General features: G+C 56.4%; 2 protein-coding genes across 3 annotated transcripts in view; one reads left to right on the forward strand and one right to left on the reverse strand.

The window, feature by feature from the left end:
* On the forward strand, positions 1–12,444 carry RABEP2 (rabaptin, RAB GTPase binding effector protein 2). Its single transcript, XM_066275525.1, has 13 exons — positions 1–620; positions 1,085–1,294; positions 4,232–4,389; positions 6,185–6,295; positions 6,383–6,733; positions 8,382–8,477; positions 8,570–8,668; positions 9,489–9,644; positions 10,390–10,567; positions 10,707–10,718; positions 10,800–10,855; positions 11,302–11,418; positions 11,811–12,444. Exons 1-13 carry the CDS (start codon positions 560–562, stop codon positions 11,910–11,912), a joined length of 1,707 nt encoding a protein of 568 aa, XP_066131622.1. The 5' UTR covers positions 1–559; the 3' UTR covers positions 11,913–12,444.
* The window catches only part of ATP2A1 (ATPase sarcoplasmic/endoplasmic reticulum Ca2+ transporting 1), a 17,575-nt gene continuing 16,078 nt past the window's right edge, over positions 12,398–13,894 (reverse strand). Inside the window, exons 21-23 of one of the 2 annotated variants that reach the window (XM_066275516.1) lie at positions 13,394–13,511; positions 13,071–13,115; positions 12,398–12,695 (exon numbers count right to left, since the gene is read on the reverse strand). In XM_066275516.1, the coding sequence (XP_066131613.1) occupies positions 13,111–13,115; positions 13,394–13,511 (123 nt within the window). In that variant the 3' untranslated portion in view covers positions 12,398–12,695; positions 13,071–13,110. The remainder of the gene's footprint in view (positions 12,696–13,070; positions 13,116–13,393; positions 13,512–13,894) is intronic. The other variant, XM_066275515.1, reaches the window with a different exon arrangement.

The following is a 13,894-nucleotide window of genomic DNA, read 5'->3' on the forward strand; positions in this document are numbered from 1 at the left end:
GGACTGGCTACGCGGGGGCTCTCGGCGTCCAGAAGCGTGCAGCCGACCCAGCCCTGCCCCGAGGGACTCGCCACGAGGGCGGAGATGCAGGGAGGCCGGGCCACAATTCGCTGTAATGTGAGCCAGGCCCCAGCGGAAGGGTGGCCAGAGACCGAGCAAGGGGCCGGCTCCGGGGCTCGAGAGAGCCCGCGAGAGCTCCGCCCTCCTTTGGCTGAGGCCGGCGGGTGTCCCGGAGTAGGTGTAATTTGAGCAGAGCCTGCAGGGTCACGCGGAGACACCAGGAAGCCTTTGATGAAAAGAACTTCGGGGTTTGAAGGACTAGTGTCCTCGAACTGCGATACCCAAGAAGGAAGGCGGAGAGGGCGGAGCCTGGGGCCGCGGTCCGATCAACTCGGATACCTTCGGCCGAGGCTCGGGAACCCCTCCTTCAACTCCAGCCTCAGCTTCAAGCCGGGCTGATCCGGAAACTGCCGAGCGGATCCGGAAATAGCCGAGGGGACCCGGAAGCTGTGAGCGCGGTCACCAGGGAGTGTGGGACCCCGCCGTTTGCGCGGAGGCGATGGCGGCAGCTGCGCAGGCGGCCGCGGGCAACGATGGCCGGCGACAGAGGCCGGGGCCTGGTACGTGAGGATGCGTCCGTGCACGCGAGGAGCGGCAAAGCCAGAGGCGGGGCCACGCGTAGCAGCCGGCGGATGGGGGGAGTGATAAGGAAGGGAGAGTGGAAAAAGGGGCGGGGCCGCGCCACCAGGAAAGAGGGGTGGAGTCTAGCCTGGCAATTCCAGGGATGAAGCCAGGTGAGAGGTGGGGCCCAGTAAGGGGGCGGAGCCAGGTGTGCAAGGGGCGGGGCCGTTGGAGGGGTGTGGTCGTGTCAAGGGAAAGGGGATTGGTGAACTGAGGGGAAGAGGCTGGGCTAGGCCACGCCTAGGTGAAAAGGAGGCGGGGCCAGGTGAGCGGGGCGGGTCTGGGGAAGGGACGGTGACCTGTGCTGCAGTACTACTAACTAGGTTGCGGAACTTTCGGATTTGGTGTCCTGGGTTATTTGGGATCCTGGAGTGATGGGAAGAATGATCTTTGTCCCTTACAGCGTTTGAGCCCCAGCCCCAGGAGGGGGCAAAGGCTGAGGCTGAGTCAGGGGAGCTCGGCCGACTTCGGGCTGAGCTGGCAGGTGCCCTGGCAGAAATGGAGACCATGAAGGCTGTGGCCGAGGTGAGCGAGAGCACGAAGGCCGAGGCTGTGGCTGCGGTGCAGCGGCAGTGTCAAGAGGAGGTGGCCTCCCTGCATGCCATCCTGAAAGGTGAGGCAGGGTCTCTTCCCAGACGCCCCATCAGCCCGTAGATGGGACTGCATGACCAGAAAAGGGTCAAGGGGTCAGATAAACTATGGGGCAGGTTAGTAGGGCTGCTTACCCCAGGGTTAGGCATATGGAAGGACATCCTTTTTTTTCTTTATTTTTTTTTTGCAGGGGCGGAGGGCATCCTTTGCTAATTGTCACAGTGGCACTGCTTGTGCTGGCAGCAGCTCTGTCAGTTCTAGCTAAGTTTATCTCTCAGCTTCTGCCTGTCCCCTTGCCCTCTCATTTCTTGTCCCTCATTGATGACTGATCATCCCTGAAAATGAGCAGCTTCTCATTTGAGCCTCTGGGCTTCAGGTTCAGCCCTGGGCCCTGTCTGTGAGTCTAATCCTCTGGTTTCCTTCCCTCCCCAAGCACCCCTGCATTCGCACCCCATACTGCACCCGACACACACGTGTGCGCTGACTTCCTTTCCTCCCTTCCAACCTCTGTATGTACTTGGGATGCAGCACAAGATACCCCAGTTTTTTCTGTTTTCCCCTTCTCCTCTAGTCAGAGGCCAGGGTCTCTGAAATAGCTTCCAGTCCTGTCCCAGCCCTCTGCTTCCACTGTCACTGCTGTAGTGAAACTCTGGATAACTCCACTGGGCCGTTACCCCAGCCTTCTCACATGACTCCTTCTATAGCCTGACCTTGACATTGGCTTCCAGAGTAACTGTTCTAAAATCCCCATCCCATTATATCATTTCCCTTTCTAGCAGTGGTCCCTGCCTCCAGACTTCTGCAGTTTTATTTAAGTGAGAGGAGAGGACATAGTGAAACACACTCCTGACCAACTGAGCTGTCTTCAGCGCCCAGGCCCACACTTGAACCAGTTGAGCCACTGGCTGTGGGTAGGGAAGAGCAAACGAAGGGGGAGAGAAAGGGGGGTGGAGCAGGTCACTGCTCTTGTGTGCCCTGACTGGGAATTGAACCCAGATGTCCATACCCCAGGCCCACACTCTATCCACTCAACCAATCAGCCAGGGTCTAGGTCCACCTTTTAAAAACTTACATACATTTATTTTAAAGGAAATTTCTATACCTATGAGAGAAACTATCTTAAATCTTTTTTTTTTTTTTTTTTTTTTACAGAGAGAGGGGTAGATAGGGACAGACAGACAGGAACAGAGAGAGATGAGAAGCATCAATCATCAGTTTTTTTGTTGCGACACCTTAGTTGTTCATTGATTGCTTTCTCATATGTGCCTTGACCGTGGGCCTTCAGCAGACCCAGTAACCCCTTGCTCGAGCCAGTGACCTTGGGTCCAAGCTGGTGAGCTTCGCTCAAACCAGATGAGCCCGCGCTCAAGCTGGCGACCTTGGGGTCTCGAACCTGGCCCTCCGCATCCCAGTCTGATGTTCTATCTACTGCGCCACCACCAGGTCAGGCTGTCTTAAATCTTTTATCATAACAACAACGACAGTAATAATGGCTAACATTTTTTTTAATGGCTAACATTTATTGAGTACATCATAACAATGACAATAATAATATATATACCAGCCTGACCAGGCGGTGGCACAGTGCATAGAGCATCGGACTGGGATGCTGAGGACCCAGGTTCGAGACCCTGAGGTCGCCAGCTTGAGTGCGGGCTCATCTGATTTGAGCAAAGCTCACCAGCTTGGACCTAAGGTCGCTGGCTCGAGCAAGGGGTTACTCGGTCTGCTGTAGCCCCACGGTCAAGGTACATATGAGAAAGCAATCAATAAACAACTAAGGTGTCGCAACAAAATACTGATGATTGATGCTTCTCATGTCTCTGCGTTCCTGTCTCTCTGTCTCTATCTATCCCTCTCTTTGACTCTCGCTCTATCTCTGTAAAAAAAAAAAAAGTACATTAATGTCTGACCAGGCGGTGGCGCAGTAGATAGAGCGTTAGCTTGGGATATTGAGGACCCAGGTTTGAAACCCCAAGTTGCTGACTTGAGTGTGGGCTCATCCAGCTTGAGCGTGGGGTTGCTGGTTTGAGTGTGGGATCATAGACATGATCCCATGGTGGCTGGCTTGAGCCCAAGGTCGCTGGCTTGAGCAAGGGGTCAATGGCTTGTCTGGAGCCCTCTGGTCAAGGCACATATGAGAAAGCAATCAATGCACAACTGAGGTGCTGCAACTATGAGTTGATGCTTTTCATCTCTCTCCCTTCCTGTCTGTCTCTCGCTAAAACAAACCAAAAAAAAAAAAAAATACATTACTCAAGTTCTATAAGCTTTTGTAGGTTCTAAACTAAATGACATTCTTTTTTTTCCTGCAGAATTCTTAAAACCTGTGGCACTTAAAATTTGTTAGCCTTTCTACTGGGAGGGTAATTATACTCAACAATGATAAAAAAGAGTCATAGATCAGTTTTCTGCTATGGGTCATTCCTGCTTTGTTCACCAGTGGCTGAAACTCTTTTCCTCATAAACTCATTTGTTTTCCTGATAAAGTCGTGCTGCCTGGCTATTGGTTGAACTACTTGAATTTGTTAAAATAAATAACTATGAAAATAAATAATAAACATATTACTATTTTTAGATGTTGATTATTATTGGTATTACTGATATATGTCAAATGATATATATATATGTATATATTGTTACTGGTATATATATATGGAATAGAACCGTATCTTAAGCATTATTGTTTCTAGGAAGAGGGCTGAACACCTTCCGCATGTCCTCTCCTTTGATCTTGGAACAACCCAGTGGGGTAGTCATTAATGTCCGCATTTTGCAGCTGAGGACACTGAGGCAAAGAGACTAACTGATTGTCCCGGGCCGTCTCTCCACAAAGCCCACTGTCTTAATCGCTGTAGTCATCGCCTCTGGAGTGTGTCAGTGTTGGAGAGCCCCCTACGTGCCCACAGTGGGGCCAGCGCACTGACGCTCCGCCCCTCTGCTCTCCCCGCCCTGCCAGACTCCATCAGCAGCTATGAAGCCCAGATCACGTCTCTGAAGCAGGAGCGGCAGCAGCAGCAGCAGGACTGCGAGGAGAAGGAGCGGGAGCTGGGCCGCCTGAAGCAGCTTCTGTCCCGGGCTCACCCTCTGGACTCCTTGGAGAAGCAGATGGAAAAGGTGGGGCTGAGATGGCCTCTCAACCCCCCAGAGTTGGGAAAGATATTGAGGCAGTCACAGGTGACTGTGGGGCAGAGGGATTGTCACCGTGCCACTCCCAGATCACTGGGAGCATGGCACCCAGTCTTCATTCTGGGTGTGGCACGTGTTAGCTCCATACTTACCACGGTCCTGCTTGCCACTCACAAGGGGCTTCGCTAGATTCATGTACCTCCAAAGTTAAAGACAGTCATGCAGAGCAAAGGGAGCTGACCTCGAGGACGCCCCTATGCCGGGCACTCCGATAACTGCCTCACAAATTCAGGGTCCCCAGTCTTCCCCCTGAAAACAAGGCCCATGAGAGCCATTTAACAGGAAGATGAGGCTCAGAGAAGTTCAGTAGTTCTCTGCAGTTCTTTTGCACATAAAAAGGAGATTTGGGACTTAAAATCTAAACAATCTGGTTCTAAAATTTTTGTTCTCAAGATAGTATATCATCTCCTTTATTGTTGCTGTTATTAACTATATAGTAGGAGGCACATATTACCAAACTCTCCATCTTTCAAAGCAAGTTCCCTTCATTACCTGACACGAGCCTCACAGCAGCCCTGGGAGGCAGGTATTTAGCTCATTTTATGCCTGAGGAAACCAAGGCCCAATAGAGTCAGTTGCCTCATTAGAAAGATGAAGGTCAGGCCTGGCTGGTGATGGTGCAGTGGATAGAGCATGGACTCTGAGGACCGGGACACTGAGGACCCAGGTGTGAAACCCCAAGGTTGCCAGCTTGAGTGTGGGCTCATTGGCTTGAGCATGGGGTCGCTGGCTTGAGTGCCGTATCATAGACATGACCCCATTGTTGCTGGCTTGAGCCCAAAGGTCGCAGGCTTGAGCCCAAAGGTTGCTGGCTTGAGCCCAAAGGTCGCTGGCTTGAAGCCCAAGGTCGCTGGCTTGAGCAAGGGGTCACTGGCTTGGCTTAAGCCCCCTGGTCAAAGCATGGATGAGAAGCAGTCAACAATCCCTCAACCTTGGCACGTTGGGACAGCACCCTAACCAACTGAGCTATCCAGCCAGGGCAGAGATTTGTTTTTCTTCAAGTCCAGAGGTAGACATTTCCAGGACAACCTGGAAACGATGAGGAACTGGAATGATACGGCAGTTCAGGTCATTAGGGAAGCTGCACAGCTGTTATTCTCCAGAGCACTTGAGATCTTGTTCTCCAGCATATGTTGTCAGTTCGGCTCAAATAAACTCTGTTTTAGAAAAAAAGTCATTAGGAACTCAGGCCCCTCTATGTTGCTGTTTTGCCGTAGGTGGCTTACTGCCTCCTGGTCCAAGGTGCTTGCTTCAGTGCTAGCTCTGTCTACATTCCTGCCAGCAGGAAGGAGGAGAGCATGTTCTTTTCCTTTAAGGAGCTGTCCTGGAAGTTGCACGTGGCACACTGGCTTCCATCTCATTAGCTGTAACTTAGGTGGCCATGCTTAGTATAGTAAAGCCGAGACATGTAGATGGTATTCCAGGATTTAGGCTATGTTCCCAACTAAAAATGGTCAATTCTATGATAAAATTTAAAAAATGGATATTGGGGAAGAGAAGTATGGTGGGTAGGGGCAACAGAGAGGTCGTCCTGACTCGGGCCCCTGTATGTGCCATGTGACCTGGGGCAGATCTAGCAGCTCCCAGAGCCTCTGAAATGGGGGTGGGCAGAGCCTTGGGAGGACTGGAAAGGCTGGTGTGCTTGGAAAGAAAGCTCTGAACCGACCTGAGGGGTCCTGCAGTCGGGAGGGGGCCGTCATGGCTCAACCTCTTCTGCCCTCAGGCCCACGAGGACTCGGAGAAACTGCGGGAGATCGTGCTGCCTATGGAGCAGGAGATCGACGAGCTGAAGGCCAAACTGCAGAGGGCAGAGGAGCTGATTCAGGAGATCCAGGTGAGCGGGAGGCCGGGGGGTGCAGAGGGGTGAGGGGGCGTCGCGGGACCCTGGCCCTCCAGCCTCTGCCCTGCCCCCCTTCCCTAGAGACGTCCCCGGTATCCCCCTTCCCTGCATGGCTCCACGGAGTTGCTGCCTCCGTCCCGGGACCTGTCTCCCCCACTGGAGCCTCTGGAGGAGCTGAGTGGAGATGGGGGTGCAGCGGCCGAGGCCTTCGCCCACAACTGTGACGACAGTGCCTCCATCTCCTCCTTCTCCCTCGGCGGCGGGGCTGGCAGCAGCGCCTCGCTGCCCCGTGGCCGCCAGGCTTTGAGCCCTGAGCAGGAAGAGACAGCCTCTCTGGTGTCCACGGGCACCCTGGTCCCTGAGGGCATCTACCTGCCTCCTCCTGGTTACCAGCTCATCCCAGACACCCAGTGGGAGCAGCTGCAAATGGAGGTGAGTGCAGAGGGTAGGTGCCTGTCTGTGCGTGCACCCGTCTCTCCCTGCATCAGTACTAGTGAGCCCCTGCTACGCCCAGGCTGAGCAAGAGCTGGGGGCTCCACAGTGAAGAGAAGACTCCTTCCCTCTTGGCGCTTCCCTAGAGAGAGAACCAGGCCCATATACATGCACATGGGCACATGAGAAAGTCAGTGCCACAGGACGAGAGGTCCAGAACCAACGAATAGGGTCACAGTGCTGGAGACCAACCTGGATGGGGAAAAGAGACACTCTTCAAAGATTGGGGGCAGAAGGAGCTGCAAGTTCAAAGGCCCTGAGGTTGGACAGACTATAGTGTGTCTGAAACAGGAAGGTCACCAAGAGGGAGAAGAGAGATGAGACCAGAAAGCAAGGCAGGGTCCCCAGAGGTCAGTCTCAGTGCCTGCAAGCCCCCTACAGAGTGATGTTCTGCCCATCTGGGGCCGCTGCTCCATTGCTTAGCAACCAAGCTATTTCAGTGCCTGAGGAGAGACCATGGAGCCATCCTCGGCGCCCGAGGCCAAGATGGGCAGAACATCACCCTGTAGGGAGTTTGCATTTCAGATGAGGCGCAGTGGGAAGCCTCTAAGGCAGCGGTTCTCAACCTGTGGGTCGCGACCCCAGCAGGGTCACCTAAAGCCATCGGAAAATACATAATGCATATTGGATATTTACATTCCGAATCATAACTGTAGCAAAATTACAGTTATGAAGTAGCCACCAAAATTATTTTTTGGTTTGGGGTCACCGCAACACGAGGAACTGTGTTGCGGGGTCACAGCATTAGAAAGGTTGAGAACCACTGCTCTAAGGAGTTTAAACCAGGGAGAGGCCTGCTCTGCTTTAGCTGTTAGCAGACCGCTGGGCCTCTGTAGGAATGGACCGTCGTGAGGGGAGAGGGCAACAGGAGGAGTGAGGGGGCTAGTTAGGAGACTGGCATAGTTTAGAAGAAAGTTGTGACTGGGACCAGGAGATGGCAGCAGAGGTGAAGAGAAGTGAATTTGGAATCCACTTGGGAGGCAGACTGGTAGGGCCTGCTGGGGCATTGGAAATCTGGAGTGGAGGAAAGAGAAGAATCAGCATCAGTTCCTGGTCTTTTGACTTGAGCAACTGCGAGGATGATGGCACCACCCACTGAGATATAAAAAAAAAAAAAAAAAAAAAAGGCCCTGGCCAGTTGACTGAGGGTAGAACATTGGCCTGGTCTGTGGATGTCCCAGGTTTGATTCCTGGTCAGGGGACACAGCAGAAGTGACCCTCTGCTTCTCTACCCCATCCCCCATCTCTCTATCTCTCTCTCTCTCTCTCTCCTCTCTCTCTATTCCTCTCCCGCAGCCATTGCTTGAATGGTTCGAGCAAATTGGCCCCGGGCACTGAGGATGGCTCCATGGCCTCTCCTCCAAATAGCTTGGTTGCTAAGCAATGGAGCAGCAGCCCCAGATGAGCAGAACATCACCCTGTAGGGGGCTTGCTGGGTGGATCCCGGTTGGGGTGCATGCGGGAGTCTGTCTCTTTGCCTTCCACCTCTCACTTAAAAAAAAAAAAAAAAAAAAAGCAAGGCATAAGAGGCATTGTGAGGAGGGAGGCCTCCCCTGGAGGTTAAGACTGAGGCCAGGGTCTGTGGCAGGGGCGGCAGCTACAAAAGGACCTGGAGAGCATCAGCCGTGAGCGGGACGAGCTGCAAGAGGGCCTGAGACGAAGCAATGAGGACTGTGCCAAGCAGGTGGGTCCAGCCTCGACTCAGGCCCCAGCACGGCCTCTGCTGCATGCCTCCTCCTGGGCCCTGACCTCACACTTGCCCCCTTCCACCCACAGATGCAGGTGCTCCTGGCCCAGGTCCAGAACTCGGAGCAGCTGCTGCAGACCCTGCAGGGGACCGTGAGCCAGGCTCAGGAGCGGGTTCAGCTGCAGATGGTGAGGGCGTGGGGGCTGGGGCGGGAGGGAGAGCAGTGTGATGGGAATTGGCTGGGGGGGGCACATGGAAGGTTGAGGGGTTGAGGCACCTGTCTTGTGCAGGCTGCACCTGGAGTTGGGGCCAAGGGGGTTAAGGGTTTCCAGGGTGCCTGGCCCTGTGGCCAGAGCAGGGGCTGTGCATTCAGGTAGAGCCCATGACATGTCTGCTCTGTGGTCTTTAGCTGATCCCACAAGCTGGGAGCCACAGCCGTGCTGCCTTGAAGTTGAGATAATGGGACCTAGTTTACAGGGTCAGGAGGATTAAAAGCAAGGATTGCAAAATCAGATACTTCCCAGGACCAGCTGAGAGCTGTGAATGACGGAATTGGGCCAGGTGTGTAGTAGGAAGGCGCAGCCTGACGAGCAGAGAGATGTGCCCGGGGCGGAGGCTCCTCGGCTGCGCCGCGTGGGGATTCGAGCTCAGTGCTGCCAGGCTTCCTGATGTCAAGAGAAGCCAGAAATCTGGGTATTTGTGTGTAGTCTCCCAATTTGTAAAGTTAGCAACTAATTTAAGGTTTAAAAAAAAACATATGGACTAAATAAAACACCCGTGGCCTGTGGCTGCCAGTGTGTGACCTCCGAGGCCCTGAGAATGGTGTATGAAGAACTTGGGAGACTGTCGCATAATAAAGGTGCCTTTTCCCGCCTCCGCCTCCGCAGAGGAGTAGGGCGAGGGCTTTCTGGCTGTCAGCCCGGTCTGGGGGGAGAGCTCAGGGTTTGGCCTCAGGGGACCAGGGATACTTTGTCCCCCCTCATTGCCCTGTGCTGACTCTGTACCCAGGCAGAGCTGGCCACCTCTCACAAGTGCCTGAGCCATGAAGTAAAGCGGCTGACTGAGGAAAATCAAGGGCTCCGGGCTGAGCAGCCCTCATCTTCAGCCCCCCAGGCTCTGGAGCAGGATGAGGGCCAGGAGGAGTCACTGCCCACCTCCGTCCAGGTAAGGGGAGCGCAGGCAGTGAGGGCCTGGGCTTCTCCCTGTTGGTGCTTCTGCTCTGTGCACAGAAAAGCACTGGCCCAGGACCATGGGACTGCAGGACAGACCCGGCTGCTATGTTCTAACTGTGTCACCTTGGCCAACTCACTTGACTTTTCTAAGGCTCGGTTTCCTCATCTGAAAAGGGGACCAAACCCCCTCGCCAGCAGGGCATGAAGAGAAAATGAGTTAACAGAGTGCTTGACGTGAAAGAAGCTTTAGTTGGTTTATTTGTAAGTGACGTGAGATCCACAAAGTTGAATTCATCATAATCTTTGGTTCTTAACAAGTTGTCATCATTGATCTGCGCATGGTCTGATATTAATTTATTAAAAATATGAGCGTTGCCCAGAACCCCTGCCAACCCAGAAAATACAACGTAAATCTCCTTATGTGTACCCATACTGCTTTGCTCTGTCCACCTCCCTGAATGTGACCATCCCCTTGCTCTTTTTTGGTACCATTTTTATGACACATACGTGCCTGCCTCAACAATGGAGTCCTAATTTGAGTGGGTTCTGAGCTTTATTGAAGGTGATCTGAAACTCTGCACGTTCCTCAGGCTCCTCCCCCTCGGGGGCGGGGCTGCTTGCTGCTAACAGTCACCGCTCTGCCAGTATTGGTCCACTTGCCCCGGCGCTAGACTTTTGGCATGTGGGTCGTCTGCCCTTGTAACAGCTTCCTTTCCCCTCCCCATAACCCCTTCCAGGAGCTGCAGCAGCTGGTGCGGCGCACAGGACAGGAGGCAAGAGCCCAACAGCAGGCCCGGGAGCACGAGGCGGAGCGCCTTCGGATCGAGATCGTGACGCTGCGGGAGGCGCTGGAGGAAGAGACGGCGGCCAGGGCCAGCCTGGAGGGGCAGCTGCGGGTGCAGCGGGAGGAGACAGGTGAGCGGAGAGAAGATGGGCCACGCACCCCACCCTCAGGCGGGGCAACCTCCCCGTGGGACCACCTGGGTACCAAGAGGGGGAAGAGGAGACGGTGTGAGAACAAGCCTTGACCTCTCTTTCTTTCCTTTCCACGCAGAGGTGTTAGAGGGTGAGTATGGCTGGAGCCTGGAGGGGCTGGGGAGGTAGGGAGGAGGGTGGCCTGGCCTGACATTCCTGCCCGACTTCCTAGCCTCCCTGTGCAGCCTGAGGACAGAGATGGAACGCATCCAGCAGGAACAGAGCAAGGTGAGACGGAAGTCAGGCCAGAGGGTGGGGGGGATGAGGGAAGGGACGAGACCCTAACCGGCACTTTGCCGCCCTTTGTCTGTGTCAGGCCAGGTGGTGGGAGGCCTGCGGCAGCCGCCAGGCTCTGGCCCGCCGGGAGAAGTCGGTCAGGGGCGGTATGGAGCAGTGTTCTCCAGCAGTGGTCCTCAGACCAGTCCGCCAGAAATTTAGTGCCAGTCTGCAAAAGACTGAACCACCCTGATGTATGAGGATTGCAGACCCAATGATCTTAGATTCGCTGATGCTCAGGGTGATTTCTGCCTTAGCGGTCCCTGAAATAATTCTATTTTCGCCCGTCTATAAGCGTATGAAGGTTGAAAACTACTGGTGTAGAGCGGCTGCCCTTCCAGTTGGCCACACACCCGCTTGTCTGGCCCAAGGCCCCAGTCCGCATACTCTCCCCCCAGGCCCAGCTCACGGACCTCCTCTCAGAACAGAGGGCCAAGGTGCTACGGCTGCAGGCTGAGCTGGAGACCAGTGAACAGGTGCAGAGGGATTTTGTACGACTGTCCCAGGCCCTGCAGGTACGGTATGTCCCCTCATCACCAGGGTGCTCCAGGTGACTTGTCCTGGGTCATCAAGGACAGTCCCCGGTTAAGGGAGTCCTCTTCCTCTTTCTGGGGCCGGCATGGTTCTTTCCTGAGCTACTCAAATATGTTAAAGCTCTTGTAAGTCTTTGTCAGTCACGGGAAGCCCCTAGCCCAGGGCCTGGCACAGACACGTGGCCTGCTGCTCACATCAGCTGCCCCTGCTGCCTCAGGCTGCCCCCCTTGAGCCCAGTTTCACCGAGGGTTGGGGGAGGTGGGGCTCCTGAGCACACTGGTCCTAGGCCCTTGCCCCTTGCGGGGCTGGCAGGTGGGGTGGGGTGGGCTGCATCCCCGCCAAGAGCCCTCTGCTCTCCTCCCGGCTCCCACAGGTGCGCCTGGAACAGATCCGCCAGGCCGAGAGTCTGGAGCAGGTGCGCAGCATCATGGACGAGGCGCCCCTCAGGGACATCAGGGACATAAAGGACACCTGAGGGGCCACACCCACCCACTGGGGCAACTGCCTTGCTCCAATGCAGAAACATGAGGCCTAGGCTTTGGGGGGAGGGTGTCTCAGGATGGAGTCTTCCCTCTCTCCAAGCCTGCGGTGTAGGGGACAGGGCCACCGCTGCCCTAGCCCTCCAGGGTCTCTTCCCAGGAGTCGCTGGGCCTTCAGCTCCCAAGGATGCCACTGGGTCAGAGTCCCAACTCCCTGGAACCAAAGGTGCAGGCTCAGCCCTGCAGCTTTCTGGCTGCTGTGCTGCCTCCTGGGTCCCCACCCTCGTGCCCCTGTCCCCCAGCCAGGCTCCCAACCCATCCCCGGTCCCCTTCCCTAAGGCTCAACCGAGCGGCGGGTGGTGGTGGGGAGCCTCCCTCCACACATGTGCCCTGGACAGGCAGCTGCCTTCTGGACTGCATGACACTACGAGGCTTGTCTCCAGGGCCCGACCCCGGCCCCAAGATGTGCACGGAGGCAGGCTCAGACTTTTCTGTCATTTATTTTCAATAAATAAGCAGCTCAGCTCAGTCGGTCGCCTTGTCCCTGCAAGCCCCACGTGGCTGGGGAAGGGGGGTTTCATGAGGTGAAGGGGGCGGCTGGGGGTGGGAGAGGGAGTGGAGGGGACATTGTGTTTATAAAGGACATTGTTTATAAACAAGGATGTCGAAGGGTGAGGTGGTGGGGGTCTGTGCCACAGCTCTGGCTGAAGATGTGTCACTGTCAGGGCGGGGAAGGAGGGGCAGAAGGACTGGTTACTTCCTCCTTTCATCTTCTGGATCTGGAAGGAGAAAAGGAAGCGCTGGAACCAGGGACAGGAGAGGAGGAGTCCCTCCCAGACCCCTGCTCCCGGCCCCGGACTCACCTGGAGGGGACCCGCACCCCCAGCCCCAGCCCCAACCCCTGCAGCCCCGCAGCAGACAGCGCAGCGCCCAGCCAGCGCGTCGCGGCGCACGCAGCCCAGCAGACGGTGGTGCCCGGAGGCCCGGGCAGTGCCAGCGCGCAGAGGAAGGGCAGCAGCCCACCCCCTGCTTGGAAGCACGGCAGTGGCGGTGTGCAGTGGCAGTGTGCGAGCGCAAGTGACCTCGGATGCCACCCGAGGGGGGAGAGGGTCAGGCATCAGCAGCTGGGGCACGGGCAAGAAGGGGGGCGATACCTGTGACACGGTTCAAAGAGATGGAGGAGGGGGAAACGGGTTATCCTATGGCCAGAGAGGACAGAGAGACAGCTGTTATTGAGGGGGGGAGGTGGTATGGGGGGCCGAGCGGGCTGAGGAGGCTGTGGGGGCACACGGAGAAGGGGTGTGCACAGGTGCAGAGTGGGGCGGGGAGGACGGGCCTGGGTGCGCGTCCCTGGTGGACAAGACAAGGACCCACCTGCAAAGGAAGAGGGTTGGGGGCGGGCGCCTTCGCAGCGCAGAGGAGGGGGCTGTGCTCAGGGCCCAGGGCAGGCAGGGCTCCGAGGGGGCGAGCCTCTTACCCTCCAGGTAGTTCCGAGCAACAAACTTCAGGAGTTCGTCGAGCCCGATGACTGGCAATGAGATCTTGAGGACCATGAGCCACTGGGTCAAGTCCAGGGCCCGGAGCTTGAAGATCATCTGGGAAGGACAGGAGGGGGCGGTGAGGAGGGGCTCTGAGGAGGGGTGGGTGGAGGTGGTGAGGGGGGGCTCTGAGGAGGGGCGGGTGGAGGCGGTGGGGGGGGGCTCTGAGGAGGGGGGGGGTGGAGGCGGTGGGGGGGGCTCTGAGGAGGGGCGGGTGGAGGCGGTGGGGGGGGCTCTGAGGAGGGGCGGGTGGAGGCGGTGGGGGGGCTCTGAGGAGGGGCGGGTGGAGGCGGTGGGGGGGGCTCTGAGGAGGGGCGGGTGGAGGCGGTGGGGGGGGCTCTGAGGAGGGGGGGGTGGAGGCGGTGGGGGGGGCTCTGAGGAGGGGCGGGTGGAGGCGGTGGGGGGGGCTCTGAGGAGGGGCGGGTGGAGGCGGTGGGGGG

Source organism: Saccopteryx bilineata, chromosome 4, assembly GCF_036850765.1.
Source record: "Saccopteryx bilineata isolate mSacBil1 chromosome 4, mSacBil1_pri_phased_curated, whole genome shotgun sequence".
Lineage (NCBI taxonomy): Eukaryota > Metazoa > Chordata > Mammalia > Chiroptera > Emballonuridae > Saccopteryx > Saccopteryx bilineata.

What these genes read in the sequence shown, in the direction of transcription:
- RABEP2 (XM_066275525.1), top strand. Translation starts at nt 560, where the DNA reads ATGGCGGCAGCTGCGCAGGCGGCCGCGGGCAACGATGGCCGGCGACAG. An exon ending in AGCTGATTCAGGAGATCCAG is followed by an intron (nt 6,296 to 6,382) that starts GTGAGCGGGAGG and finishes CCCCTTCCCTAG; the next exon opens with AGACGTCCCCGGTATCCCCC. An exon ending in TCCAGCAGGAACAGAGCAAG is followed by an intron (nt 10,856 to 11,301) that starts GTGAGACGGAAG and finishes CTCTCCCCCCAG; the next exon opens with GCCCAGCTCACGGACCTCCT.